The following is a 27381-nucleotide window of genomic DNA, read 5'->3' as shown; positions in this document are numbered from 1 at the left end:
TATTGAATAGCCAGCAGTTGTGTAACAGAGCATCATTTCTGTAAGACTACGCAGTATATTACATATGTTACATTATACTTCTGTAACCCTACAAGATATATATTACCTCAGAGTATTTTAAAAATAACATAGAATAAAAAGCTGTAAAAATAGTGACAAAATCCAGTTAAGTATTTTTGCTCCGTGGTATAAGGGGAACAAAGCCTTTAAAGTATTTTAGACACGTTTGTCAAAATTAACTTTCTCCCTTTAGAAAAGTCAGGTTTCCCATTCAGCTCCAGGGCACGTCTCAGTGTGTTTCCTCCCTGAAGAGACCCAAGGTGTTACCTCTGGAGCTCCCAAAACATAGCCACGGAAAACAATATTAAATTTTCATCCTTGTGAGGTATCTCAATTATACCTCAAACAGAATTAAGCAGTTATCGACCAATCCAAATATATTCAATGTTTCTTATGTCAGTACCAGCCTTTTCTTGTTTTTTTATAAGGCAAAATAAATAAAAGCCAACAACTGGCACTAGAAAATATATAGACAGCATTGATGGCACTTAAATATAAATATTTTAGTAGTTTTTAGTGTAGAAATCCACTTGATAAATGTGTAGACGATTCTAATACTCAGATCGTTAGTTAAAACACTTACTTGCTCATAATAATACCTCCAGCGAACTAGGTACTGTACAAATACAGAAAGAATGAAGCCTTACTCAGAGACCTTCATGTAAAGATAAGAACCCCCCCCCCTTTTTTTTCTTTTTAAAAAAGATTCCATGAATTCTGATACAAGTTTTTAGACATTTCTGTACCTCAGGCCTTATTGGCTATGCTGAGGAGGCAGCAGTGACGCATGTCAGTACGCAGAGCTATACGGTCTGATAGTTCTTTTTGTTCATCATAAACCTGCATTTTCCTAGACTGCAAAAGAGTACAAAATGCAAGCAATAATACAAATACACAGTCATAAAAGTGACATTCTCTTCAGTGCATTTTTACTTGATAATAAGTATGACAGCATACAAGATTGGCTTTTTGTTTTTCCTTCTCTTTTCAGAGTGATCGCTGAGGTTGACCTCAAGGCTGCAGTAGCTGAGTAAGCCAAGAGACACACAAAATGATTCTTCTCTGAGAATACTTAGTGAACGCGGCTACATGAATAAGTCCCCTTACTAGCTCATCTTTCACTGGTTGTTTTACCCATTGCCAAAATAAATAAATCAAATTTCAACTGACCTAAGACAAAATAAAGATATTTTAAATTAAAATTTTGTTCCTTATCCAAAATACACAAGTCACCAATTCACAATTTCACAATTGTGAAACAATAAGAAACCTTAATAATGTTTTAAAGAACGCTTAGATAAAATAACTTTGAAAAATACCCTTATGAAGTACTAAACACTGTCTTATAGCTCCTGACAGTGAAACTCAGACTTCAAATGGTGTCACATGTATATATTAGAGCAGCCCATAGAGTAGACTAACACAACTTATATTATTTACTTATAACTATTTCCAGTGCAATTCAAATTGAGATTGGGTCATATAGAATACATCTGAGAACTATTCCTTTCTCTGATAATGCAGTGTTTTTCAGTATGTGGAACTATAACTATATGAAGTAGATCATTTGAAAACTAGAACCTTTTTCAATCTCTTCAAAGATTTCTGTAACCCTGTATACAGTGGGATAACAATGCGTATTGTGAACTGATTGCTGATCAATACTTGCCCTGTCAATTTGAGGGCTCCAATTTTTTTTAATAAGACACGTTATATGTGGATGCTTTCTGAAATACACTGCAAAAGGACCTTAAATTATTTTGGCAATTGTGTTTGCCGTATCTTTTTATAATGCGAACAAGAAGAAAGAAGGCATTTCTGTTTACAGAGTAGCATTGTGCTTAGATCTGCTTTAGAAAAGATGTTTTCAGGTTCTTCTCAGTGGATTCACTTTTGTTTCCTCTGGAGAGGGCTAATGTTTCCGATCCAAACTTGCTACTTAATCTTACATGAAAGGTATACTTTTACCATCTTTCTAATGAAGAGGCAGTCCTTGTTTCTTCTTCAGAGTTGGTCGCTGCTAATAAATCCATCCAGTTTAAGATTCAAAAAGTTCAGAACTGTTTAATTTGTCTTCTTCATACAGTAAAATATTTTCCATTAGCTTCTTTTTTTGGTCATTTATCTTTATTTTCCAAGATGTCTCTCTGGCTAATGCTGAAATACAAAACAGCCCAAATATTGAGAAAATAATGCATCTATGTCTAAGGAATAGACAGTAATTTTAAATAAAAAAAATCTGGCTTAGAACAACGATAGAAAAACAGAGAACATTTTGTAGATTTATGGGTAAAATCATAACCAAGTAGTTGGTTATAACAAAAGTAGTACTGAAAGGTTTTTATAAATGGGAAGAAGAGCCTAAGCAATTCTGGAGAAGAGAGTAAGTTGTTCCTACTATTATAATACAGAGCACTTTTACAAAGAGTTGGGTTATCACAACAGGAGCACAGTCAGTTTTTACAAAACATCTTGAGGATCGTACGCTTGGATGTTCCGCACCCACCCTTCGGATTTAGCTAGATTTACCTTGTGAAGAACATGAAGAGTCAAGGTCTGCATTTTTTTGTTGAAAGGTGCTCTGTGCAGTAGAAGCTATTTCTAAGTTGTCATCACTTCTGATGCATGCCACGTTTCTTTCCCGGAGTCCATTTGCAGTTTTTTTCTCCTTTATCCTGGAATCAGAGGTTGCGATATTTTCTGAATTGTTACAGCTGTTGTTAGACAGCTCATCTGTAGATTTGTCTTTAGGATTCCACATAAAATTCGTTGATTCATCTGATTCACAAGGGATCCTTGACATCGGTCCACAGTAAATGTCAAGTGACACAGCTCCTATTGAAGGCGTGCACTGACTGGCACTTGTCAGGATCGTTGGCTGTGCACTGTCCTCTTTATTCTGCCCTGCAGAAGGCGCATCCGTGCTGAGATTAGTAGTCTCATCATCAGTTTCTTCTGGAGTGTTCATGGAAAATCCAGAAGTGCTGCCTCCACAGATGTAATGCTCACTTAATTTATTTTCGGCCATTTCCATAATTTCAACCACCTGTTTTTAACAACAAAGTCTGTGAATGGAGAATAATCCCTGTACCCCTGCTTACACAGATTCTTATCTGAATAAGGATCTCAAAAATAGCTTGGGCATGAATGTTGTAGCCTTAGACCTTTCTGTCAAGAAGATTAATCTCTTTGTCATGTTTTAAACATAATTACCTCTGCTATGTTGGAATTCTTCTTTCTCAGACAAAGGCAGATGGCTGAGGCAAAATCAATAGCAACCTCTTCCAGCAAGTGTCCTGCTTTCCTGTCTAGATATTTACAGCATATTTCCTTGGCAGCTAGCTGTTCAAAATTCTTGACTTTTGGGTATGAGGTTTCTTTTGCTGTTTTAATTTCATCTGCAATCATATCTTTCTGTTCAAAGGAAAGAGATACATTACTGATACATTACATATCCACATCACTGGGAATATGAGTCTTCCCACTTGTTTGTTATTATTATTTCTTAATGGCCGGTTTACAGATCTAAAAACTTTATTAGTCTCCATTTAAGCAAGTGACAGGAATATTTGTTTTCATGGGAGAGAAAAGGCCAATGCTTTTCTCTTTGCACGTGTCTGATGTCAAATTCACTAAAACAGACCCAGCTGCTCTATGCTTATGCCAATCTAGAGGAATGAAAAATAATCAACACTGTATATAGCAGCATTTTTGGACAACTTTTTCAAATATTTGTTAAAGAAATCAGAAACCTAAGATCCTTTGTTTTCTGAACCTGTTTGAACATTACTAAACTGTTTGCAAATGATAAGTAAGAATACGACTGTTTTCCCCTCATGTAACGAGATGGTAAACCAGAAGGAGTGTCTCCCTATCCTTACCAGATAAATAGGATGTCTTCCTTCATCCAGTGCCTTAATCCCTGTCAGTATTTCTGCTAAGACCTAGAAAATATATTTGACAGACAAAACAATTTGTTCAGAATAAATTCTGTTTTTACAAGTGAGTTCTCTAAATACAGGAATATTGAACTGACAGAGCACTTGGAAGTTACTGGTTTCACTTCATACGGCTTAATAATTACCAGATTTGGGCAATCTTTATGACAGTTTAGATCTACCTCTAAAGCCAACAGTTTGTAGTAGTTGATGTGGCAAATCTGTAAGACTTCCGAGAATTTAACTAAAATCTTTATTTTTTTTTAAACTATAAGCAGTATTTTTTTTTTTTCAACCTGTAACAATTTTGTTGTTCAAAAGATTCACCTCACTTTGCCGCATAATCAAGTATATTTGGAATGTGAACATAATTAAAAACAATTTCAACACATTATAGTTAGCAATGATGATAGGAAATTGCAGGAAAAAACAACTATATGGGGAGCATGCTCATACATCTGTTTTCCTGTCTATAAACATCAAAAAACCACAACAGAACATGAAGAAAGGGAACATACCACACCGCAGGCAAATATGTCAACTTTTTCTGTTAACTGCCCATGCCTGATAAAATCTTCTGGCAGATAAGTAAGAGAAGCTTGTAGGACTTTGGTTTTCATCATAGTACACTCTGATTTTTTATCAGCAGAATACAATCGCAGACCTGAATGTCCAAGCTTTGGTGTATAGTTTTCATCCAACAAGATATTTGAGCTGTGATTAAGACAGACAAATAACCATACTGGTCAAGTAATTGCTTTAACTTGATGTCAAAAATTACAATTTTACACTTTTAAATTTAAGGCAAGCCCTGAGGGGGAAAATTCCCAGCATTTGGCCTGCTGTGTAACAATGAAAGGATAAAGACTGCAGAAAGGGAGAAGAGAAGAAAAAACACTCAAAATTATTTCAAAAGAATAGACTTCCAGCATTTAGATAAGAGACAAATTAAACACAAACAGATTAAACACCCTGCAGAACAAGAGGGAGCATTGCAAACGGATTTCGAAATTACATAAGCTTTCAGCCACTATTGTCAAAGAAATCCTGGTGAACAAGGATGCGCTGATAGGCCAACCCCCCACCTTTTGATATTGCCGTGAAGAATTCCAAAATTGTGTAAATACTCTACAGCTCGGAGGAGTCCTCTGGAAATGCTAATTCGCATCTCCCAGGTCAGGGGAGAAGAATCATCCTGCAAAGAAGTAAGGAAAAAAAATGGTATTTTTATTTTTAGAATGAAAAACCTACAAGACAGTAGAAGTTTTGCAAGCCAAAGACTGTTTTAGTCCCACTGCAATCATAAGCAGATCTGCTGCTGGCCTACATTAAAAGTTTCATCCAAGGCAGAAACTGATGATTCTAGGCCCAGGAAGGAACCTACTCTTACACGCTGTGCTGCACATTTTGTCTGCCACGTGACACACTGAGATAAAGACACAGCAAAAATCATGCTTCTTCAAAATACATCAAGTACTGTCCATTACGGAGGCATAGTACTGGTTTTGGTGGATTGTTTTTCTGATGTTTCTGTGTCTTATGACCTCCTCTGCAAATACTCTTTCAATAGGTATGAACATCTCAAACTGTTCTCTCTTAAGGCCTTGTAAAACATCGTAGAACATTATGTCAGTGAAAATGACAGTGGATTCTCCGGGAAGATACTAATATTACAGTGTGGATAGGCACACTTTGCAGATTAGGTATTATTTCAAAAATCTGAAGGCTGCAAAGCAGAAACTTTCTGTTGACCTGATCTGCTATGCTGTAGAAAAACTAAAAAAGAGCCTTTTCATACTTACAGGCAACTTATCCAGGTATGTTTTGGATGGTTCTTAGAAGTGAAAGAGATTTAATTGCTTTTCATACACTAACAGGACAGGACTTGTAACAACAGATAGGTAACAGACCTATGTTATTTGCTTACTTGACACTGAAGTTGGTTTTGTAGTGATCCATTAGGCAGGTATGGATATATCAGACAGTGCAAACCGGATTCTACTGAGAAACCCAGCAGCTGCAAAATGTTGACATGACAACACCTGCAGGCACAGATCAACAACGATTTGCAAACAACAACAAAAAATACATTCTTCAGCTGCAATAAATTCCTAAATTCAAGGCCATTGTAAATTACATTTTGTCTTGCTGCTGGAAGCACAGAATGGCCCTGAGTGGGCCTGCAGAAGGCTAACCTAGCAGCAGGGGAGAGGATGATAGCACAGCTCTGTTCTGAGCAACCAGAGGGCACCAGGAGGCACCATCCCTCACAGTCTTAAGGACTGGCAAGGGGCTGCTTACTCAGCAGGGAACTGCAGCATCACTGGCAGGCGTGCTGTTTCCCCAGGGCTCCCACAAAGGCAGTGCATAACTCCGCTGTCCCCAGTACAGGCCAGCGCCTGGGAGATACACACATGAAGTCAGGCCAGACACACCAGCAACACACCACATGCACAGACTGCCTTTGAAAGCCAACCACTCACCGAAAGCAAATCTGTACTTCTGTATGAAAAAATCTTTGGGTGGAATTTGGGCTTGTGCATTCCATCTGAAAAATGAAAACATGCAATAGAATCGCGATGGTAATTATTCAGGTGCTGCATTTATACAGGTCTTTTAATCTCTACATGACAAACTACTTTAGAAAACAGGCAGGACACCGATGACAATTTTGTGTCACAGACAATTGAAAATTAGAAAAAAAACTGATGTGAAGACACCTTTAATCTAATTATTGATGAAGATAGCTACTGCAGATGAAGTGAATAGATCTACCCACGTGAGTAAAATCTCTCTTGTACGTGCTTGCTGCATCTAGGTTTACTTACATTATTTCTCTTTTACTTCTCCCCTTGTATAGCAGTTCTTGTTCCCTGACCATAGAATGTTAAGACAACTGCTAATGTTCAAGAATTTCTCATAAAATATCTCCTTCAAAGGAAAAAAAAAGTGGAGTACTTGCCTCTTTCAATCTTTTGATGACATATACCATGTTGTGCCTCTGACCTTTGTAGACATCTGCAAAAGTACCTTCACAAATTCTACTCTTGTCACTGAAACCATTTGTGGCATTAGTAACTTCCTTCTGGGTCCACAAAAGACTCCCGCTGGGGAGATCAGTCATTGTCTCCTGCTGAGGACTTGAAGAGCTGCAGGGCTACACATTTGAAGAAGAAACAAGTTCATCTCATGAAAATTTGTATGCTTTTTCCTTCTCGTTCAGGCATCGTATTTTCTTCTCCATGGGCTAAGTGAGCATTGTGATTGTTGAAAGAAATCGTGAAAGGTACTGTGCAACCCCTCAATAGTTTCCCTTTGTAATATCTGTGTTGATTTTTGCTGATCGAAATATTTTGCACAGTAGAAGAGACCTGAGAACAGTTACCAGTTTGCATTCCCACCTTTCCCAAAAAAACATATTTAGCTTTGTTTAAAAGTCCATGTGTTTATCTGAAATGACATTAGCTTAAGCTGCAGAAAACATTAGTCTTTAGGGCTGGGGCATATATTAAGAAATGACTGGATCAGAAAGGAGGGTCCCTCACACTGTAGTGCATTTTGTTCTGGTAGGAAGTTCACAACTATGTCTGAAGCATCTGGCATCAGCTGCAAAATGGTCAGTTGCTTCCAGTATGATCAGTCCTAACGCCATTTATTATGAGAACTCCACTATAGCCTACATATCATCATACAGCTTTCACAGACTTAATGTCTCCAGACTTCAGAAAACAAGGCATGAACTCCCTTCTCAAGGAACTCTGAAACTACTGCATTCTTTGTAGCAATTTTCTCCTGTCAGGTACTCACTCTTAAACCATGTTATTTTGGAAGAGTTAGAAGTCTTAAAGCAGAATCTTTTTTTTTTTTAAAAAAAAAAAAAAAAAGTCAAACAAAATGACAAAAAAAAGAAGCCAACGCAGAGCCAGGACGGGACCAAAGTATGCACATGGATCTGGGAAACACTCAGAGCTCACAGGACAGATCTAGCTAGACTGCCTCGAAGATGAGAGCTACAGGGAGAAAGAACAGGAGGCTGTATGCTGAAATCACCAGGAACACGAGAAAAACAGTTCACAATGAGATGGCTGAGCTCTGGAACAGGACCTCAGAGAAACAGTAGAATCTCCATCCTTAGAGATTTTCATTTTTCAGCTAGACAAGGCTCTGGACAACCTGACCTAAATTTGACACTAGCCCAGTTTTGAGCAGAAACCACATTTTAAGCATAAACTTAAACTAAATGTATGGCATTCTGACTAGTCAGTTGTTTATACTGCACTGTCCTATGATCACACCAGAGATGTTACGTCTGCCACAAAATCTATACGGGAAATTCCTGCAGAATTGCTATTTGTGGGCACGTTATCCATGCTCAGCTATGCAGTACTCTTAATTTTAATCCCTCACTGGCAAAAAATAAAAAGTGAGGTAAACAATAAGTAATCCAACTGAAGCATTAGTATTATATTCAGTCTAAACATATTGTAATAAGGACCCACTTATTCAGTAGATCCGTATTTTATACAAGTTGAGGAATAAACTTTTACTTGAAAAAAACAATGTCATAAAGAGAAATGGCATAATTATAAGCAATGTGTACTGAAGGGATTTACCTTCACACTTGATGAGACAGGAGGATTTGACTGTAAGGATCTCAAAAGGTCTCTTGGGGGAGGTGGTGGAGAAGGAAGTGAATACAAGGCTCCTTCAGAAACAGCACCTGAAATTGAATCACCAGCATTGAAAACACTCATTTTTGTAATACCGCAGCCTGTGACTAATTATGAGGGTGTGGGATATTTTGTTGCATTTCGTAACCAGGTATAATCTATGACAAGCTGTCAAAACGTGAAATCCCGCGTGAAGATATGGAACTTTTCCTGGTTCCTCTTTGTGAGATGACCGTGAAGATCTCTCCAGTCCTGACTCAGGATGTGGAGCTTCCAGAGCCGACGCCTACACTGCCGGGCAGATGCTCTTGTCAGTACATCGCGTGGTTCTGCTCCCGCTCCCAGACAGAGCGGCCTGTTGACGCGTGCAGGGCTCTCTTCTGGCCCAGATTCGTTTTGCATTGACAGAGGGACACAGGGCACGAAGCGTACGCATAGATCTAGTCTTAGCATGGAGCCAGGATGGGACGAGACATGCGCCTGGGAAATGTGCTCTTGAGATCCCACAGAATAGATATAGCCAGCATCTCTCAAAGCCAGGAGAGCTATAGGAAGGAAGAACAGGAGGCCATGTGCTAAAGTTAGGAATAAACAGCTCAGGAGACAGCAGCAGTAGGCAAAAGGCAAATATTCAGAAGTGTGACCACTTTGAACAACAATATATTCATTTATACTGTACTGAAAGCGAAAGGAAAGCAGTCTTGTCTTGTGTATACGATCATTCCAGTGTCAAAGCAAATCAGAATCTATTATTTCACTTACTACATGCTGGAGATATTCCCAGCTGTGAAGAGTCTGGTGATGGCAACAAGCTTATCTCATTTTCTCTCTCTTTATTTTTGTTTTCTGTAGGAGTTAAAGATATGTTCTCCTGTTTAGGTGGCTCTACCAGCTCTTCTTTTTCAGAGTTGGTAATACTAGAGGGTGATATCCCTGCAAAGGAGAGCAAAGGAAAGGTGAAGAGTAGCAGAGAGAATAAAGTCTGTCTCTAATCAGTTAGGAGAATGGTTTATAAATTCAAATTAACATTATAAACCTTGCATTTATTGTTAAATTGCTTCAATAGTATTGGCATTTCAATTCAGACCATATTCGTCACATTAACTACTCCTACTAAAAATTAACAGCAAGTGATAACTTGAAATATACATCAGCGAGGACTATGCAAAATAGTCTCTTAGAATAAGGAATTACCAAGAGCATATTTATTTCGTCATTTTCCACGTAACATCCTTCAGCCAGTGATCTCAGACCACACCTATCTCACAGCCTAAAGACGACATCTAGTTCTTTGCTAATTGTCATGGTACTGAGAGTCTGACAGAATTGCATTGGTTTTAGTCAGTTAAACACTTCGGGACTACTTTCAATTGTGTGGTTTTAATGTCATGAACAAGCTCATTCTTAGAAAACACCTATACAGAATTTATTTCAGTAAGGAATCAGTTTTTCACTTATGAACAGAAAAATAACAAACTGTATACAATTCAGGGAAAACAAAAATGGTCAAAGGTCAAAACTAGTTGATACATAAGGAAAAATTAATGGCCAAATTATTGACTCACTACAGATCTAGAAGATCCTACACTGTATACAGGTTGGCCAAATCTCAGAATCAGGCCTAAAAAGGCAACCTTGAAGTCTCATTAAGAGAAATACAAAGATGCTTTTGTCTTACAGGTACTTGAAGAGTACATGAAGATGCACATCTAAGACAGAATTACTAAAATTAAATTAGGCTACAGTTAGAACAAGAACAAAATAAAAGTAAAAAAAATTCAAGATGCTCTGATATACAAAGCTGTCAAAATCTCCTGAAGAAGCATCTGAATTCCCACCCGGGAAGACATTTAAAACTGAGGTGGAAAAGGAGTTTGGGAACGTTGAGTGTGCACTAGAGATGATACAAGAACTTTCTACTGCCTAATGACCACATTTTCCTGGTTATAATTCTAAACTCTTGTTTCTATCTGGAATCTTTTATCAGCAATATATTTATCATTTACTTAAAAATAAAAGTTAATCTTTTCTCTTGATAAGAAAGAGAATAAGCACAAAGTATTAATACAAGTTTTTTTTTTTTTTATCATGCTGTTCTATCAGCATTTTATCTTAAGCATAGTATATATGGGAAGCAAAAGCCGCAAACTTTGTTTGCATTTGAAATCAAGCAATAGCTTTTTGTTCTTTTTTTTTTTTTTTTTTAAATGTACAAACAAAGCATTAGGACTATCTGAAACAAGAAGGAAGGAAGCAGTATGTTTCATTTACTATTTGCGCTTCTCATAAACAAGTTTCAGTAGACCCGAAGTTTAGGGAAAGGTGAGGCGTGCCAGCTGCAGCGTCCTGAAGTTTGAGCAGTAGTGGTATATGAGGAGCAATTATGGTAGTAGTGGGCATGTTTTTGTCAGGTATGCTTTTTCCTTTGACTTCTGTCTGGAGTTTGCATCGTTGCTCTTCAACGTCACCTATGAACAGAGGTTTGAATGAAAGGAGGTAGCCAAACTGACACTCGAGAGAAGTCAGTAATGGTTCTCTGTTCCTGTGCCGGAAAGCTATGAGATCGCAAACTCTTGGGGTTTTTGAAATTACTAAGTATCAACCAGTCTGCAGGCCTTTAGTTCAAACTGACAGTCCCCGTATTCTGAAATCACTTTTTTCCCCCCAGTATTTTCACCTAGAAGTCTCTCAAATTAAAATCACTTCCCTCTTTGAACCTATTTTTCAGGGTTTTTCATGAATTTTGCAACTTCCTTTACATCAGACAAACAGGTCACCACTGAAACTAAAGAACTAAGACAGGAAAAAATTATTATGGACATCCAGAAGTGGGACTAGAGTGGTGCAAGAAATTGTCGAAGGGAGGAAGAACTCTTCTGCTAATAATCTGCCAGCAAAACATCTACCTGGGTGGTGTGTCTGATTCTTGTAAGTCAGACTGAATAGTTATGGTGACATAAGAACTGCTGGAGTTGGGACCAATTAGTTTCCTGAAGTGGCCAAAAGAACAAGCAATGAGTACTCCATCACTGCTGCTTGAGAGGCACCACCTGAGTAAGAATATTCAGATACAGATATAAAAGCAGAAGTCAAGGGTAAAGGCTTAAAAGATTTGGCTGAACCTGAAAAGACGCCGGTACAAAGAGCTTCTGTTTGACTCAGCGCAGGGGAATGTCCGTATTGGGTTAAAACCAGAAAACACTAGCTACTTCCACATGGTAGAACAACCAAATTATCCAGGCTTTCTGCCACTTAAATTAATATGAAGTTTTGCGATGGACCTCAACATAAGAGAACACTAAGTTGTTAAAAAAAAAAGTTAATTTCATTGTAGTTTTGTAATGCATTGCAGTTGAATTGATTTGGGGCAAAAGTGAATCTTGATCATCCAGAAACATAACTAAAAATGGATCAGTCCAAAAGATTCGTCTCTTCCGCTTTCTCAAAACTTCTTTATGTAACCTTCATATTGCCCTACGGAACTCAGAATCAAACCAAAGCCCCTTCTAGCTCCTTGCAATGTCCTGGCTGGAACAGTCCAATTTTGTAGTTCATCCATTGTCACAGAAGGAATCAGAAAAACAAAGAGATGTCAGATACCTGTTTTATCAGTGCAGTGTCTTCACGAGCTAGATTGGATATGTCCATTTCCTACCATAACTTCATAATATTTGCTTTCCTGCGGTCCTAGCTAGCCCGCAGAGACAATTATAAAGACCCCTGTTTATTTCCATCAGAAAACTACAGTTTTTAGAAAGCAAGCTTTCCTGTAGAAGTCACAACATGTATCCCTCCAACCTGGAGGAAGTTGATCGGGTTTTACTTTTAACAGGGGAAAACCCCTCAGTTTTTGCTGCCTCTGTCAAGTGAAGCCTAAAAAGTCTCAGAAATGTTTTTAAGAAAGCTTAAAGCGGGGGGTGGGGAGGTGGAACAGACAAATTAGAAGTAAATCACAGCAGCACAAGAGAAAGCAGGTAAGCCCTTCCTCTACCAGGTGCTGAAGTCAGGTGCATATTGTGCAAGCCACTGTGGTATTTACATACCACTTAAAAGAAAAGCCAGTCAGACAAACAGAAGGATGATAAATGTTTCTCTGCAGTTACAACGATTGCCTCTGTTTGCACTGTATCCGTATCTTTAAAGGTGGTGTTACTGGAAGCTGCTCTTGGCTTGGAAGCCTGATTCTTTGCACTTTACATAACTAGAGAGAAAAATCTTACTTGGTTCTTGTGCAAACAGTGGGCAATGTGCTGAACTAATCTCAGTCTGAAACCTGCTCATGGGGTCTTATTTTAAAGGCCTGTAAAAGAAGAGAAAATCCACTACACCTTGGGTAAAAACAGAATCTTGTTTTTTGTTTTTCCCCACAAAAGGGCAAAATTAACCCACGTGGGAAAGTGTAGCATCATACCTAACTGAACAAAAAGCAGACTTTCCACGACATAGTTTCTATCTTGAGAGTAGTTACTGCTATTACCTAGTGATAAAACAGTCAGCAGTTTTTAAGTTTCCATTTTTATGTTTCTCTGGAGGTGAATGCAGACTATTTTATCTAGCCACGACACACGAAGTGGGATTACAGAAGTGTCAATGGACTCTGCTGAGCAATACACTGAAATAAGCCAGCTGTAAACAAAGGTGAGCCCCAGACCGCACTCTGGCAGGGCAAGAAGCTTTGGGCTGTAACTGATGAGCGTTTAAGGTGTGGCTGGTTGTACCGCGTTATGTAAGAGCCCCCGGAAACTCTCTTTCTAGACTAGGAACCGACTGCATGAAATACTCGACAGGCACAGAGCAAAAAAAGTTACCACATCACGGAGGTCACTGGCTACTCCAAAGAATCCACAAAAATACCATTTGGGGGAGCCAGGCTTACTGGTTTGGTAATATCTAGATCAAATTTATTCAGTGTAAATAAATAAAAATAAAAAATAGATGAAAAATATGCTTTCAGTCCTGTGCATTCAGACTGGACCCTCAAAGTCACAGTCACTGTGACTAAATTAACAATTGGATTACTGACATACTAATTAAAGCAGATGGAAATTCACTTTCCTGTAGCTCTGGGTTGCTCTGCAGAAGAGCAAGGAGGAATTGTTCCCATCTCCTAAGCTGAATGATGTGACTGAATTCAGTCAGAAGTGGGTCTGCTGAATCAAAAGGCTGACATAGGCGTGACACCAAAGTCAGCTATAATAACCGAGCATCGCCCTGTGGTAGTTTTTGATTTATAGAAACAGAATTTACTTGAAGTCCATTCGTGCTGTAGTATTTAACATTCATCCTCAAGAAACAGAGATTTAGAATACCCTTGTTAAAGATATTTTTTGCTGTCCCAAAACGAGGGTTAAAAGTCACGCTAACGCCAGAAACCTACAGAAAAACAGCAATGCTATATAAAGAAATGCTGAGGCAAGAAAACCACGACGCATTACCGGAATTTCCATGAGAAATGCCTCTAGCTGCTGCGCAGCAAGTGCCAGCTGTGCCTGTCGGTGGCCCTGCCCTGGGGAGGCAGGCTGCTGTTTCGCAACAGCAGCTCGTGATGCAACCCCAGCAGCCATGGAGCTGGTGGCCTCCCTGTCACAGAACGCGACAAGCAGGCGGTGCTCCGGCACGTTTTCTGTCTCGTTCAAGTGTACGCACTCACAAGCTTCGTCCTTTTCCCACAGCATTTCTCTAAGCATTTTTGGCCACCTAACAAAAATCTCATTTTTCTTCCTAATAATTCTCTCTGGAGATCTGGCAAAACTCACACAAACATCTGATTCCCAAGAAGGTGGATTTGGAGTAGGAACGTGTATGAAGAGGGGAGCGCGGTCCGCCCGCAGCTTGTGGGGGCAGCTCGGGACAGGAAGGCTGAGTATGTTAGCCAGGGTTTAACAGACTTCGTGACAGAACTGGATTATGGTACAATTTGGTTTATGCAGGTGGATAGCTGCAATTTCAACATAACTTTCAATGGAGAAAAACGGAAAGGGAAATTACATTTAAAGGTGCCTTGATTTCTACAAGGCAATGGTTTACCCTAATTAGGCGTGCTGTGTTCAAACTCTGATCATCCTACTTCAGGAAAGTTAAGTCTGAAATACAGCAAACTGGTGAAAGGTAAAAAGAATAACAAATTAGGTAATTGATAAGCCTTTTTGTAACTTTTCTTCTCATGGTGCAGGAAAGCAGACTGACGATACGTTTTTCTACCCTGACTTTGTTGACAGCGTATAATAACAAAATTTCACTGGGAAACAAGAACGTATGAAAAATTAACGCATTCATAATTAAGCTCTGTTGTAAAACCCTGTCTGATGCATTAAAGAGCTGCCCTTCATTCAGGGCATAGCCAGTCTCCCTCTGGCAGCTCTTGAAGCATCCAAGAGGGACATTACAAAGGTGGGAAGATGAACTAGAGGAACCAGTGATTCCTCCTCTGTGTCGCCTCTTGCTTGCCCACTACAAGTTTTATTTGCAAGAGTAGAAATTAAGAATCAGTACAGAAATATTAGAATTTGGATATGAAGTTTCCCGCAAAAGCTTCTTCAGCTAGCAAGAGGTTGTTACTGGGCTGGGGCTGGCTGCTGTGGCACAAAGCACGGAGTGCCCGCGGGGCCCTACTCACAGTCGAGGATGACCTGTGCCGCCCGGTAGAGCTGCAGTCCTTGCAGGAGGTCCAGGAGCTGCTGTACGGTCGCCAGCCTCACTCCCCACCACCACATGAGCTCTCTGGTTATGCTGATCCCTGTCTTCTCCATGCACTTGATCTTCCGTAGCTCTGTCTGATCAGTTATCACGTAGGAAGCTAGCAGGAGATAATGTATTTGTTTAAAAAGGTGGAGAAAACAAGCAAGTGCAAACAGAAAGGCAAGGTGTGATACACACACGCGTTGTTTTTTTTTCCATTTACGCACTTTTAAAAGGATGACCATCAATTACCTACGCGGACCTGAGGAAAATTCATTTCCTGGAAGCAAGACGCTACTTTTATTCATTTGAGTGTTACAGGAAGAAAAAAAAAGATATATGGGAGACCCAAAAAGACAACCTCGTCACACTTTTCAGCCCGTCGCCCCCTCGGTCTCCCTTCGCTTGAACACCCTGACCAAAGCACGCCCAGGGTGGGTTCCCGGTGCGGTTCTCCCCAAACAGACGCGAGGTCTGGGTGCGCGCCCTGCCCCGCCACCGAGCGCGGCCGTTAGGATGGGCCGAGCGGCGGGCGAGTCACCGGGTGCCCGGTACCGCCAGACCCACCCGCGGGGGAACGCGGCTCCTCCGGGCAGCGGCGGCGGCCTCGCTAGCGCCGACCCCGCGCGGCCCGAGCCCGGGGCACACGGCCCGGTCCCACCGCACGGCCCGGCCCCGCCGCACGCGGCCCGGGGCCGCCTCGGCGCCTCCCCTCCCGCAGCGGCACCGCCGCAGCGACCGGGGCCGGCCGAGCCCCGGCTCCCCTGGCGCCCGCGGGGGCTGCGCGGCCCCGGGAGCCGCCGGGCCGGGCTTAGAGCGGCCCGGGGCGGCCGGCGCAGGCTGCGGAAGGCCGGGCGGGACCGGAGCCGAGCGGCGGCCCCGCTCACCGAAGCGCATCCAGTCGTGGTCGCCCAGGCAGTCCATCTTGTGGCAGAAGTCCTCCAGCACCCAGGCCGGCATGCTGTGCACGTAGGGCGACGGCGGGGCCCGGGCCGCCCGCCGCGGGGCCATCTCCCGGCGGCCCCTCGCAGCGCCTTCGGCCATCGGCGGCGGCGGCGGCCGGGGGGGACGCGGGAGGCGGCCGGGGGCGGCTTTTCTGGGCGCTTCCTCCCGCCGCCCGCCCGCCCCCGCCGCTGACGTGCCGGGAGGAGCCGGGGCGGGGCCGCGGCCGCCTCACGGGGCGCGCGGGCCGGGGGCGGCCTTTCAGCGCTCCTGTCGGTCCGTTTGTTTATTATTAATTTGTATTTATTTTATCCGTTTTTATTTTATTTATCTTTACCTACTTTCACTTCAGCGGCTGCAGCACCCTTCCGCTGGGTTACAAGGGCTCCCTTTGCCGGTGCACGCCCCCGGGGGCTCCCGGCCCGCGGCTGCCTCCCGCCCCGGGGCCGGGCGGTGACAGGCCTCGGGGCCGGGGGTTGCTGCGCCCCGTGCCTCGGACATCGCCACCCCGAGGGCCGCCCAAGTTAGGAATCTCTTACCCGCAGCGCGGCAAGGAAAATGCGACACGAAGGTAGACACAATGTCGAAAGACAAAAACAAATCCGGAGTGTGCTGTTGTTTAAAATACCACAACGTGAAGATAATATTTTGTTACTTAGCTGTTTCGGCAACAGTATTTCAACACTAAGTCAGATGCGTTAGCTCAGCCATCGCCTGCCCCTCGCCCTCCCACACCTGGATTCCCCCAGCCGAGCAGAACGTCTCTGCGCAGATGTGAGACGGGAGGCGGAGAAATCCGTGTTGCAGAGGGCTGGGCAGAAGCAGGAAGTGACAGGAACGGTGCTTCTTTCCCTGGGTACTGAGGGGAAAAAAGGAAAACAAACCCGAAATCTTTTGGGTTGTCACGTTGGAAAATGAGGGTTTAAAAAAAAGGTATAAAATTTGTGTGCTTTTGTTTAAAACTCATTTAACTGTGTTTATGGCTTCTTTTTGGTTCTAATCATTACCTGCAGCAAAATGTTTCACAAGGGAACTGAAAATTACCTCCTCAAACTGAGACAAGCGTGACCCTATATATTCCCGTTTTGTAGCCTTCTCTTCCAAACAATGAGGCTGTCACAACGGCCCAAACAACACACTGCTGTGTGCTCTCCCTGAACTCTTGAACACTAATGTCAGATTAATTTGTTATTTCTCCAGCATTTTCCATGTTCACCTGTGACCCGTGCTTCCTGCAGAAGCCTGCAGTATCGTTTTCCCACTGCACTGCATTTGGCACTTGTGTTGAGCTGGAACTTTCAGTTCTGATCCTCGCTTCCCCCAGATTGCCGCTGCTCTGGTGACTCAAATGAAACAATGCTATGAATCGGAACAAAAACCACCCGAGTTTCTCATGTCGTTGTCAGAAGTAAATGCAACTTTCACTCATTGCTAATCTAGCTGAGTTACTGGTGGGAGGCTCCACTCGCGTGCCCACGTGTTGTAGCCAGCAGGGGTTTTCTCTGGTCTTCTTTATTCTGTCCTACAGGAGGACTCCAAAACAGAAGAAAAACACTTCCTTGCATACAGTGAGCGTTTCTCCAGTTTATCTATAACATGTTCGCTGTTTTTAATGGACTTTATCAATAAGAGTTCTTTAATGACCCCAAATTCTCAATATAGCATTTATGCACCTGCTTTAGACTAGGCTGGAAAAAAAAACTATTTCATAGTTTGTCAACAGGAAAATCTCTTACTGATCAACCACAACGACTTTCAGGAGTATTTCAGGAACACAAGTATATAGTCACAAGCACTGTGAAATTATTTGATAGAATTAGTCAAAACATAAATGTGCATTTATATTTTATGACAAACAAAGGTCAGTTCGTACACTTCATGAAAAAAAAAACAAGTCTACAAGAAGGGGAGACATTTCATACTTACATAATACATTGATATTCTCTGTCAGTTTCACAACTGTATTTTTTAGAATATGTAACTAAAAAGAAGCTTATGCCACGGAAACGGCCTGCTATGATCTCTCATCAGTCTGCTTCTCTGAACACTGAACAGCACCTGCATCTGCTGCTTGGTGGGCAGCTTGTGTATCTGCTAAAACCAATGCTGCTTTGGATTACGTGCACATACTTGCACAAATGCACATTAAAATCGAGGTACGGGGGAACAGAATATAGGCAAAGGAACTTTTTATCTACTATCCAGGCTGCAACAAAAGCACGGACCTGTTTGAGAGGAACTAGCAATAGGCCTGCGTGAGCTGATGCAGCCTACCAGCTGTTCCTTGGGAGGCACGAGCAACCCGAACGGCTGTGCTCCCCAGGAAGGCCTCTCGCTGTGACACGAACAACTGCCCTGCGATGCGGAAAGGCAGGGCTCAAAGCATCTACCTTCTGTGAACGCTACCTGATACACGTATGGGAAGCTGTGGGTGCAGGTATGGCGGTGCAGCAGAAAAAAGGGTCCCAAAACTAAGATCCAGTCTATATGGCTGCCAAGGTTGGATCACCTAGAGAGATAAACTAGGCAAGAATTCAATAATGAAGGACAAATAAGGCATTCAAGGCATTTCCTGTGTAAAACTTTGTCAGCCTCAGTTGACACAACAGGGTTTTACGGAAACCTTTACAAAGGTAAGAGGCAGAGAATAAAAACCAGGAGTTTACACGTCATCTTTCCACCAACACAGAAGTTTCGGTGAGGCCCTCAGAAGGTGATGGTGGAAGCTCTCACATAAACACACCCCACGCTTTCTGATTCAAAGGCAAACTTAGCGTAAGTGCAAGAGAGTGAAATTCCACCAAAACCCAAGTGTTCAAACAAAACTGGTGTTGGTCTGCTGCTTTTTAGAGTCCTAATTAAATTAATCCTTGATGCAACTTCCTTTCTGATACAGAGAAAGGCGAACTGCACGCGTATTCTCCGAACAGACGGCCTGATCTTATGCCACTATGGAATGTTCTGAAATAGTCCTAAGTAAACATCTCTGAGCTTCGTGCACGCAAGGCCTTTAGAGTCATGGGTCTGCAATACGCTCAACTAAGAGCAGAACTGAACCCTCACGAACCCGGCACACTTTTACATCCTGTTTAGTCTTTTGAATCTGACCTACCATCATAGCAAGTTTTCTACAATTTGTCTGAGTTTGTTTCGGAACTTAAAATGCGGACATTTGCTCTTGGCATGTTTCACGGTGACTACTCCTGCTTTAACTCAGTGGTTTGCTGTTTAAATGGTCTAGAACGAATAACGTCCATTTTATTCTAGAATTTCATTCCTTAATGTTTCGCTTCTCTCCAGAGACAGCCGCTGAAGATCCTTCTTAATATCTGGGTGATCTTCCAGATCTTCATGTAACGACCGAACAATGTCCAGTTTCCTGTAGTCCACCGGTTTGACCAGACTGCGAACTACCTGGAGACATCTCTCTTTCAGGGTGAACACTGAGGTAAAAAAAGACAGAACAAAAACAAACGCAACCCTGTCACTAGGCCTCTCATTAGCTACCTCAAACAGTCTGTTAAAGACAGACGTTATTTTTACAAGCGCGTGAATACAGAAAGTAAAACGTGGTAGTTTTATTCGGAAATACAGGAGAGGAAAAGGGCTTGTCGTTTGCTATCACAAGGCGTCTTCTGAAAGATGTCGCAAGCGGTGAGAAGTCTCTAAAACGTGAGGTCTGTCGGCAGCTCTGTTCAGAGCAGAGCCATGACACAGGAATCCTCGCGATCTCTTCCTTTTTGGGGGCAGCTTTTATGCGCCGTCTGAGCGCCTGACTTCTCGCTAGGCCCTTACACCGCAGCCCAACGCCGTCAGGCCCCGGACCCGCCCGTGCCGTGCCGCGCGGCCCTACCTGGCAGGGTGATGTCCGCCTTGCCGACGTCGGGCGCGGCCACGAACAGCTCCTGCTGGTTGACCAGGAGCCCGTCGTTGGTCCCCGCGTCCCGGAACAGCCACAGGTGTCCTGCGGGACAGCGGGGCGCTGCCTCAGGGCCGCGGTCACGAGCGGCGCGGCTCCGCGACCGGGACCGAGCTCCAGCCCCGCCCGGCCCGGCCCGCCCGCAGCCCCCGGCCCCGGCCCCGGCCCCGGCCCCGCGCACCCACCGCGGTAGCTGTGCATGACCCGCCCGGTGCGCGGCCGCAGCACGGGGTAGGAGCGCGGCCGGCCCTCGAAGTCCACCCAGACGGGCAGCACGCAGCGGGGGCTGCGGTTGTTGAAGACCACCTCGGACAGCTCGCGCGTGTTGGCGGAGCGCAGCCGCCCCGCCGCCGGCCCCGGGCCCGGCCCCGGCATCGCCGAGCCCCCGCCGCAGCGCCACGCGAGGCGCATGCGCGGCGCCGGGAGCGGGCGGGGCGGCGCAGGCGCGGCGCGGGGCGGGCCCGCAGCGCCCTGAGGCGGCGCCGCTCGGGGCGGGCGGGGCGGCGCCGGGAGCCCGGCGGCGCCGAGGGCGGGGCGGGCGCGGCCTCGGCTCCCGGCTCCGGTGGCAGCTCCGAGCCCGCCCGCGAGGTCGCGTCCCCCGAGCTGGACTCAGAGAGCGCGGCTTGAACCCCGGCACGCGAGCTGCCTCCCCGGGGCCCGAAGGGCCGGCCGGCGTTCCGCCCGCCTTGCTCCCGTCCTGAGGCAAGGAAACAAACAGCTGCAAAACGCACGGTGTTAAATCCCAGGAGGTTACTGTGCTCCTTTTTCCTTTAAGAAATATCAAACTACAACCAACCAAGGAGCTAGCGCGTTTCAAGGGTGCCGTACGGCCAGGTTAAGCTGTACAGCTCGCTGCCGCAGCGGGCGTCACGCAGCCGCCCCGCCTCACGCGACAGCCGCCTGCACGGCCCGCATTGCCTCCGCACCGCCCTGCAGGCAGTGCGGCGCCGGAAAGGATTAAACTGACGCTGCCGGCGGTATTGCATCCAAAAAGGCAAACGTGCAGTAAATAAAGGGCTGCATCATCCTTCACAGGGCAGAGACCAGAAAGAGAACGCAAGTCAGACTTATTTCCTATGCCAAACTTCTAAAACTTCAACACTGCCAATCTGCCTCTAAGCACGTATCATTAGCAATGAATACACTTGAAAGAAAATGACAAACTGGTAACTCGTGTTTTCAGCCTCTGATGAGCAAAGGTTAAGCCGACTGAGAAATCACAGTACAATCAGAGAAGAAACTGTATCTGCAACTTCAATTTATTGAACGGATGATGTATTTTTGTAAATACAGTGGCATATCTACAGCAGTTTAAGTCATCTAATAAATTTAAACATATTGCCACCTCGATGTGTCTACAGTAGACATTGAAAACATGAACTTTTTAATGAAATTCCTAAAAGTATCTCTGTTCTCAAATAGTAACTACAGTTTGCTAAGGCTGCGTGTGGTACCTCCCTCATCCACAGCAGTGGTACATTAAAATAGGAATCAGACACTCGTAACTAGCGCTAGGTTGAAGTAACAGGTATGAACGCAAACAGCAGCATCGGCATACTGTTTAGTAATTAGTATTTTCTTACCAGAATATAAAAAACATTACTTTAGTTTACGTTTGGGCAATGGTATAAATTAAAAAACGTTGAATTGGAAACATCCTACAATAAAGAGATGCTACCTCTAAACCCTTCAAGGTAACAGGCTTAGTAGTGCTGTTAATCATTTTAAGATACGTGTATAATTTCTACAGTTTGAGGAAGAAAAATTAGCTGTTACCTCCAAGGATACCTCAACATATTTTCTACTGTAAGCAGAGAAAATAAACGTTTAACTGAAAAAATACAACAGACATAGTAGAGAAGACTCAGGCAAAGGAAAGCACTATTAATTAGTTTTAATTAGAAATTAATAGTGCTTAGAAATTGCACTGAATTTCAGTTTGGGTGGCAGGGTGGAAAGAGATGATCTAAAAGTGGTTTCAGAACACATAGTACAACTGGCAGTTCTCAAGTTGATCCCTGGTTCGATGTTCATGTTACAGAATTTCTGCGTATGTTGTTTTCATCTTAGGATTTGACAGACAGCCATACTCTCAGGTGTCTCCTTTACTGAACTGCTCTTCAAGATATTCTGCAGGTGTCTGCTGTCTTCTTCCACACGGGTTACCAGAATGATCTTGTTATTTCTGCTCTTTCCCAGGTGCGCTTCAGAAGATACACTGCAGCATGAAGCCCCCCTACATTCACCCACACAGTTTGACTTTTGCGCCAGATGTGTCCCATTCTTGACAAGGCCTACAATCAAAAAAACAACAGGAGAACGGTGGCGGTTTCTCCAAGACATGACAGTAAGGATAAATTTGGTTTAGACATTATTTTTGATTATCCCAAATCACATCTGAAAACAAAGTCAAATTCTTCAGGTCTAAAACTGTGTTGAAATGCTACTAATTATCTCTCCAAAACCAGATTACCTTCCATAGTGAAGTAAGCTTACATTTTTTTTTCCTCAACAGGTTATCCCGTGCAAGTAGGTTTGATTTACTTGTAAGGTTTGTCACAGAGAACATACCTTGGCAAAGCATTTCTTGTCCTGCGTAAGCAGCGCAGCTCTACCCGTCCCTGGCGTGCAGATCCGGCCCATCTCCATGAGGCAGGCTGGATAGAGATCCCAGTTCTTCTTCTTTGACCCTATCCTGTAACATAGACCAAGGTCTCCCTTGTGACTGTTGAAAAATCGTTAGCTGCAGCTGGTCTTTCAGACACGCCTTAGTTCATTTCTGACCACATTTACCATCGATTCCAACCTGCTCTTTTAATTTAGAGTAAATCAATACTTCTTAATTAGGTCCAGTTAAGTAACTAGAACGAACCCTAACCCTGGACACGCAAACACATGCCAGTGTGACAGTTACACACAGCAAGTTTAACCACGACACCTCACCTCTTTCCAAAAGGCATGTCTGTCACGATAACATCCACAGAACCAGTCCGCAAAGGGAGATTGCAAATATCCCACTGAATGATGTCCAAGGGTATGCCCACGGAGGTACTGCTGCAAGTGCAAAGACATTCATCTCAGACATGGTTTACTGAGAATATTCGTAAATCGAGGTCTATAATACTAGCTAAAGAATAAATGCGAAAATATAGTCAAGAAAATCAATGCAAAATAGATTTACTCACACACAACGCTACGCTACAGGAAAAGAAAATCACTTGTGCTCTTCTCACCTCTCCTTATTTTCATTTTTCTTTAGTAAAGAGCAGATGTTGTTTGCTGCTCTCTTTACAGCTTGTGGGTTGTTATCACCAGCAATGTGGTAGCAACTAGGCCACTCCATAGCTCCCTGGAGGAAAACATTGATAAAGAGCAACTTTAGCATCAACAGAGCTTGCTTTTAAAATACATACATGCAAAAAAATAAAATATTGCAGAATAAGAGCAAGCAATTTGAAGATGTAAATGATTTTAAAATTCTGTAACAGATATTTGTTCTAGGTATTGTGCACCTTAAAAGCCCAAAACACTTTTGGATTTAGTTTCCTCCTGCTACAGCTTTGGGAAGGAAAATGAAAACATTTACAAAAAGCATATTTGTAGCCGAAAAGTTGCTGAGATGCTTTTGTAGTTGGCTATTCAGTTACTACCTATAAAACTTACACGGATTATTCAGTTGCAGATACTGTCCCGAGTTTTATTACGTTAAAAAATAAAGGAAGAATCACCTCGATTGGTATTGCACCCGTACCGCACATGGGATCAACGATGATATCCGTTGGCTGTGGATCACAGAGTCTGAAGAGCAGAAAAAAAAGGTACTTTGAGAAAAGTCTTAAAAACATGATTTTTTTGGACTGAAGGAAACCTAAACTCTTATAATCACTCCAGTTCTGCCCTTCTAACAAAACAACTTCTGATTATTATTTCCATTTGATAATTAGCATTTTATATGCGCCAATACAGTGAAATACTTTTAAGAGTGTTGTGATCAGTATTTACTAGAACTGGCTAATGGATCACAGCAAACATTTACTTTTCTAAGCTGAAAAACAACCAATGTTTCTGGACTTTTTTAAAATTTATTTTTAAATAAGAATTAACAGAAATTACATTTGAGGAACCAGTGTGGAGGAATAAGGTATCTAATTTCTGATACAGAATGACTTAATTAACCGAGACTAATGTAAGACTATGTAATTACACTGACCTAAGCATGCCATAAGCGAGAGTTGAACGAAGAGTTGTGGGTCCAAAATGTGTAATATTTCTTCTGTGAAGACTCTCTTCAGTTAATGCAATGCCCACAACTACTTCATTATTGTGAATATTCAGGAGAACCTAAAGAAAAAAACTTGAACTAAATGTCAGGAGTAACAGAAGTTTCCCGTAGCACACCTGGTGAAGGTTTAAAGTGGCACCCATGATTCATACAAAACGGGGAAATACACACATAAGAGCGTTCTCGAAAGAAAAACAACGCACTATTTGTAATGAGGACAAAGCACACCACTGAGGACAGCGTAGCTTTCCTCATTCACGCAAGACTTCAAAAAGCACTGTAAACCTCATGTTGATGTTTAAAAAAAATTGTTTTATAAGTATGGGGGTCAAGTAAGGTAAGTCCTGCAAGTCACAGTGCTGCATTTGGAAGGCAGCAATAAAAAAAATAATCACACTTCTGGTCACCTCTACCATATGGATTTGGAAGGTGAAAACTTTATTACAGGAAAGGGGGCCAGCCCTTAGGAAGACTTGCACTACAGACTTTTACTTCTTCAGCCTCTCAGAACACTGGTGGACTACACCTGCTGGACCTCCTTTCCAAATCTCTGCTTTCCCTACAAAAGGAAAGAAACACTGGACAACTACCCTAACCCTTGTCCCCTTCAACCCTAAAACTACAGCTTCTAGATGGAGTTATCTTCTGTTAGCTCACACTGATATAGAACCGTGGATTAAGCAAACATTTTATGCAGGTGAAAGCAAAGCAGAACGCCACCTACACCGCACTTAACATGAACGGGCGCTAACTCTGTAGGAGGAGGCAAAATTCAGTGTTAGAGCTTTTGGTGTAGATGAGGGAGAGGAGAAAGCATTTGAACACCAACTCACCCGCTTTGGGTTTAGCGATGTTCATCAGTTAACTTGAGGATGAGTCTAAAGCGTTTGCAGAGCAAAGGGGAAGCTAAGAGGAGGGGTGTCCACATGGGGACACAAAAGAGATTATTGCTAGGGATAACCAAAGCAGCAGCAAGCGGTGGGCTGTGAGGACGTACACAGCGTGTCAGTGAAAGTCACGCTTCTGAGGAGGCCATGTTCTCAGCACTACCAGCTTTTAGTTCCACCATCATCTTTTGAATGTTATTTTGGACCTCTCTACGAATGAGAATTACGAAGGAATCTTTAAATAGAAGTGTAGCTATTTCCAAGGCACCGGACAATACCTCTACATCAAAGTTGGTCATGTCAGCTTTCCACTGGAAGTGCTCTTGCACAGCTCCGCCGAAGTCTCTGGCAGCCTCGTTCGATGTAAAACTGTGCTTGTCTCCTGCTCTATTGCAGGTAACGCGGAACTTCAACACCTTCGCGTCTCCTTCGCCTTTCTTGCCATCGCCAGCCTTGGTCTCACCCCCAGAACCGCCGTGCAGTTCGTCTTTAGCCTCTGACTGTTCGGTGTCATCGCCCCCGTTTCGTGATTCCGCTCCCGTCTCTTCCGTCTCCTCTGTCCCCCGGCCGCTAGCCGGTTCTGCGGCTTGGGCACAGTCCTCCTGCTCACTAGCATCTTTTTGATCTGTTCTTTCCTCTTCTCCATCCTCATTCAACTTTTCTTTGCTCGCAGAACTCTGCTGATTGTGTTTTTTGCGTTTTGTCTTTTTCTTTTTTAAGCTGTTGTTCAGCTCCCAAACTTTCAAAGGAGCAGTCCAAGGCAGTTTCTTAACCAAATCTTCCAGATCCTTTAGAGCATCTTCCTTTAAAAGACAAAAGACGTTGTACCTCAAAGACATTCCCTCCCTTAAAAAACATCCTTTTTCTAACTCACTTGAATTAGTCTCTTAAACACGTAACCTGTTGCGTGTTTCAGCAAAGCTCGCAGCTTTTTGTGCTGTTTTTGCCACAGCTGAACTAAGTTGTATTTTAAGTCAAAGGACCCACAGCATTTCATCACCTATCCTGTCAATACGCAGTTAACACTAAATCAAGAAATCCAGGTGATCCTTTATCATCCTCTGTCTAGGTACGACCTAGAACGCTGCATCTGCTCTCTTCCCAGGTGTTCCCCATGCGGCACACGACCTGAAGAAGTTCCGCCAGGTGAGACGCCTGTGCTTTGCCGTTACAGCCAACAAGGAGAAACCCCTTGTTCCTAAAGTACTAACCTCTGGGAAGCTCGACGAACCGCGTTACCACTGCGAAACCCGTGAGTGCCTGAGGACAGCGAGTACCTCACCTTGCTTTCCTTGAAGCGATAGTCTTTGAACTCCTGAACCACGACGAATAAGTTATCCACCGATCTCAGGCGATGGACCTGGAAGGAAGGAGAGGCCGGGCGGGGCGTTACGGCGCCCCGCTGCCCACGCGCGGCTCCCCGTGGTGCCCAGAGCCCCCCCCGCCAGGTGCCCCGCTCGCTGACGCGAGGTGGCCGGGCGCGCGGAAGGGAGCCGCGGGCACCGACCGCCTGCCAGGACCTCGGCCCCGCCGCCTCGCGGGGCACCCGGCGCCTGCACGCACCTGCGGCAGGCAGCGGGCCGGCACGGCGAAGTAGATCTTGCCGCGGTCCTTGCTGACCCGCGAGGCGGAGCCCAGCTTCTCCTGCACCTCCGCCGCCGCCGTCGCCTCGAACCCGGTGGGCACGGTGGCGCCGATGACGGCCGGGGCCTCCTCGGCCGGGCTCTCCCCGGCGGGGCCCGCCTCCGCCATGCCCGCCGCCGGCACGCGCTGCCCCGCGGGGCCGCCCCGCTTCCGCTTCCGCTTCCGCTTCCGGGCCGCGGCCGAGGCGGCAGCGCCCCCTGCTGGGCGGCGGGGAGGGGCGGGAGGGGCGGGAGGGGCGGGGCTCCCCTCCCCCGAGGCCCCGCCCCCGAGCCCCGCCCCCGAGCCCTCGCGGGGCGCCGCCCCCCGAGGCCGCCGCGCTCCCGCGCCGAGGCCGCCGCGCGCCGCTTTCAGCGCCCTGCGG

The 27381-nt window shown here is 44.1% G+C and overlaps 3 protein-coding genes across 4 annotated transcripts; all 3 read right to left on the bottom strand.

Annotated features, from left to right (window-relative positions):
- Positions 1–83: 83 nt before the first annotated feature.
- Positions 84–16452, bottom strand: IRAK2 (interleukin 1 receptor associated kinase 2). The gene is made up of 13 exons (XM_040568321.1): positions 16234–16452; positions 15285–15464; positions 9431–9601; positions 8612–8718; positions 6961–7155; positions 6482–6546; positions 5926–6040; positions 5084–5193; positions 4517–4712; positions 3942–4004; positions 3274–3474; positions 2590–3106; positions 84–2217 (listed from the first exon to the last, which is right to left on the bottom strand). The coding sequence occupies exons 1-13, from the start codon at positions 16388–16390 to the stop codon at positions 2099–2101; spliced, it is 2196 nt and encodes a 731-aa protein (XP_040424255.1). The 5' UTR covers positions 16391–16452; the 3' UTR covers positions 84–2098.
- A 430-nt stretch (positions 16453–16882) lies between these two features.
- Positions 16883–20634, bottom strand: VHL (von Hippel-Lindau tumor suppressor). 2 transcript variants are annotated; one of them, XM_040568327.1, is made up of 3 exons: positions 20393–20634; positions 20142–20252; positions 16883–17147 (listed from the first exon to the last, which is right to left on the bottom strand). In XM_040568327.1, the coding sequence occupies exons 1-3, from the start codon at positions 20616–20618 to the stop codon at positions 16987–16989; spliced, it is 498 nt and encodes a 165-aa protein (XP_040424261.1). In that variant the 5' UTR covers positions 20619–20634; the 3' UTR covers positions 16883–16986. The 2 variants fall into 2 exon arrangements, with proteins under 2 accessions (XP_040424261.1, XP_040424260.1); XM_040568326.1 differs by lacking the exon at positions 16883–17147 and adding an exon at positions 18121–19731 and having other exon boundaries at positions 20393–20633.
- Positions 20635–21448: 814 nt separating this feature from the next.
- THUMPD3 (THUMP domain containing 3) lies at positions 21449–27179 on the bottom strand. Its single transcript, XM_040568322.1, has 9 exons — positions 26940–27179; positions 26659–26736; positions 25655–26179; positions 24418–24548; positions 23936–24005; positions 23441–23556; positions 23151–23261; positions 22779–22902; positions 21449–22501 (listed from the first exon to the last, which is right to left on the bottom strand). Exons 1-9 carry the CDS (start codon positions 27126–27128, stop codon positions 22370–22372), a joined length of 1476 nt encoding a protein of 491 aa, XP_040424256.1. The 5' UTR covers positions 27129–27179; the 3' UTR covers positions 21449–22369.
- Positions 27180–27381: the final 202 nt, after the last annotated feature.

Source organism: Cygnus olor, chromosome 10 (genome assembly GCF_009769625.2).
Source record: "Cygnus olor isolate bCygOlo1 chromosome 10, bCygOlo1.pri.v2, whole genome shotgun sequence".
NCBI lineage: Eukaryota > Metazoa > Chordata > Aves > Anseriformes > Anatidae > Cygnus > Cygnus olor.
This window is presented reverse-complemented; position numbering and strand designations above follow the sequence as displayed.

Excerpts from the sequence above, each read along its gene's own strand:
- IRAK2 (XM_040568321.1), bottom strand. The coding sequence starts at position 16,390 with ATGGCCGAAGGCGCTGCGAGGGGCCGCCGGGAGATGGCCCCGCGGCGG. Across the intron at positions 9,602-15,284 it reads GGCACAGGTCATCCTCGACT|GGATATCACCCTCTAGTATT; the intron begins GTGAGTAGGGCC and ends TCTCCTTTGCAG. Across the intron at positions 5,194-5,925 it reads AAAACCAACTTCAGTGTCAA|GATGATTCTTCTCCCCTGAC; the intron begins GTAAGCAAATAA and ends ACTTCTTTGCAG.
- VHL (XM_040568326.1), bottom strand. The coding sequence starts at position 20,618 with ATGCGCCTCGCGTGGCGCTGCGGCGGGGGCTCGGCGATGCCGGGGCCG. Across the intron at positions 20,253-20,392 it reads GGTCATGCACAGCTACCGCG|GACACCTGTGGCTGTTCCGG; the intron begins GTGGGTGCGCGG and ends GCTGTCCCGCAG. Across the intron at positions 19,732-20,141 it reads GGCGGACATCACCCTGCCAG|TGTTCACCCTGAAAGAGAGA; the intron begins GTAGGGCCGCGC and ends TTTTTACCTCAG.
- THUMPD3 (XM_040568322.1), bottom strand. The coding sequence starts at position 27,128 with ATGGCGGAGGCGGGCCCCGCCGGGGAGAGCCCGGCCGAGGAGGCCCCG. Across the intron at positions 26,737-26,939 it reads CGGCCCGCTGCCTGCCGCAG|GTCCATCGCCTGAGATCGGT; the intron begins GTGCGTGCAGGC and ends CCTTCCTTCCAG. Across the intron at positions 24,006-24,417 it reads CTCGCTTATGGCATGCTTAG|ACTCTGTGATCCACAGCCAA; the intron begins GTCAGTGTAATT and ends TCTGCTCTTCAG.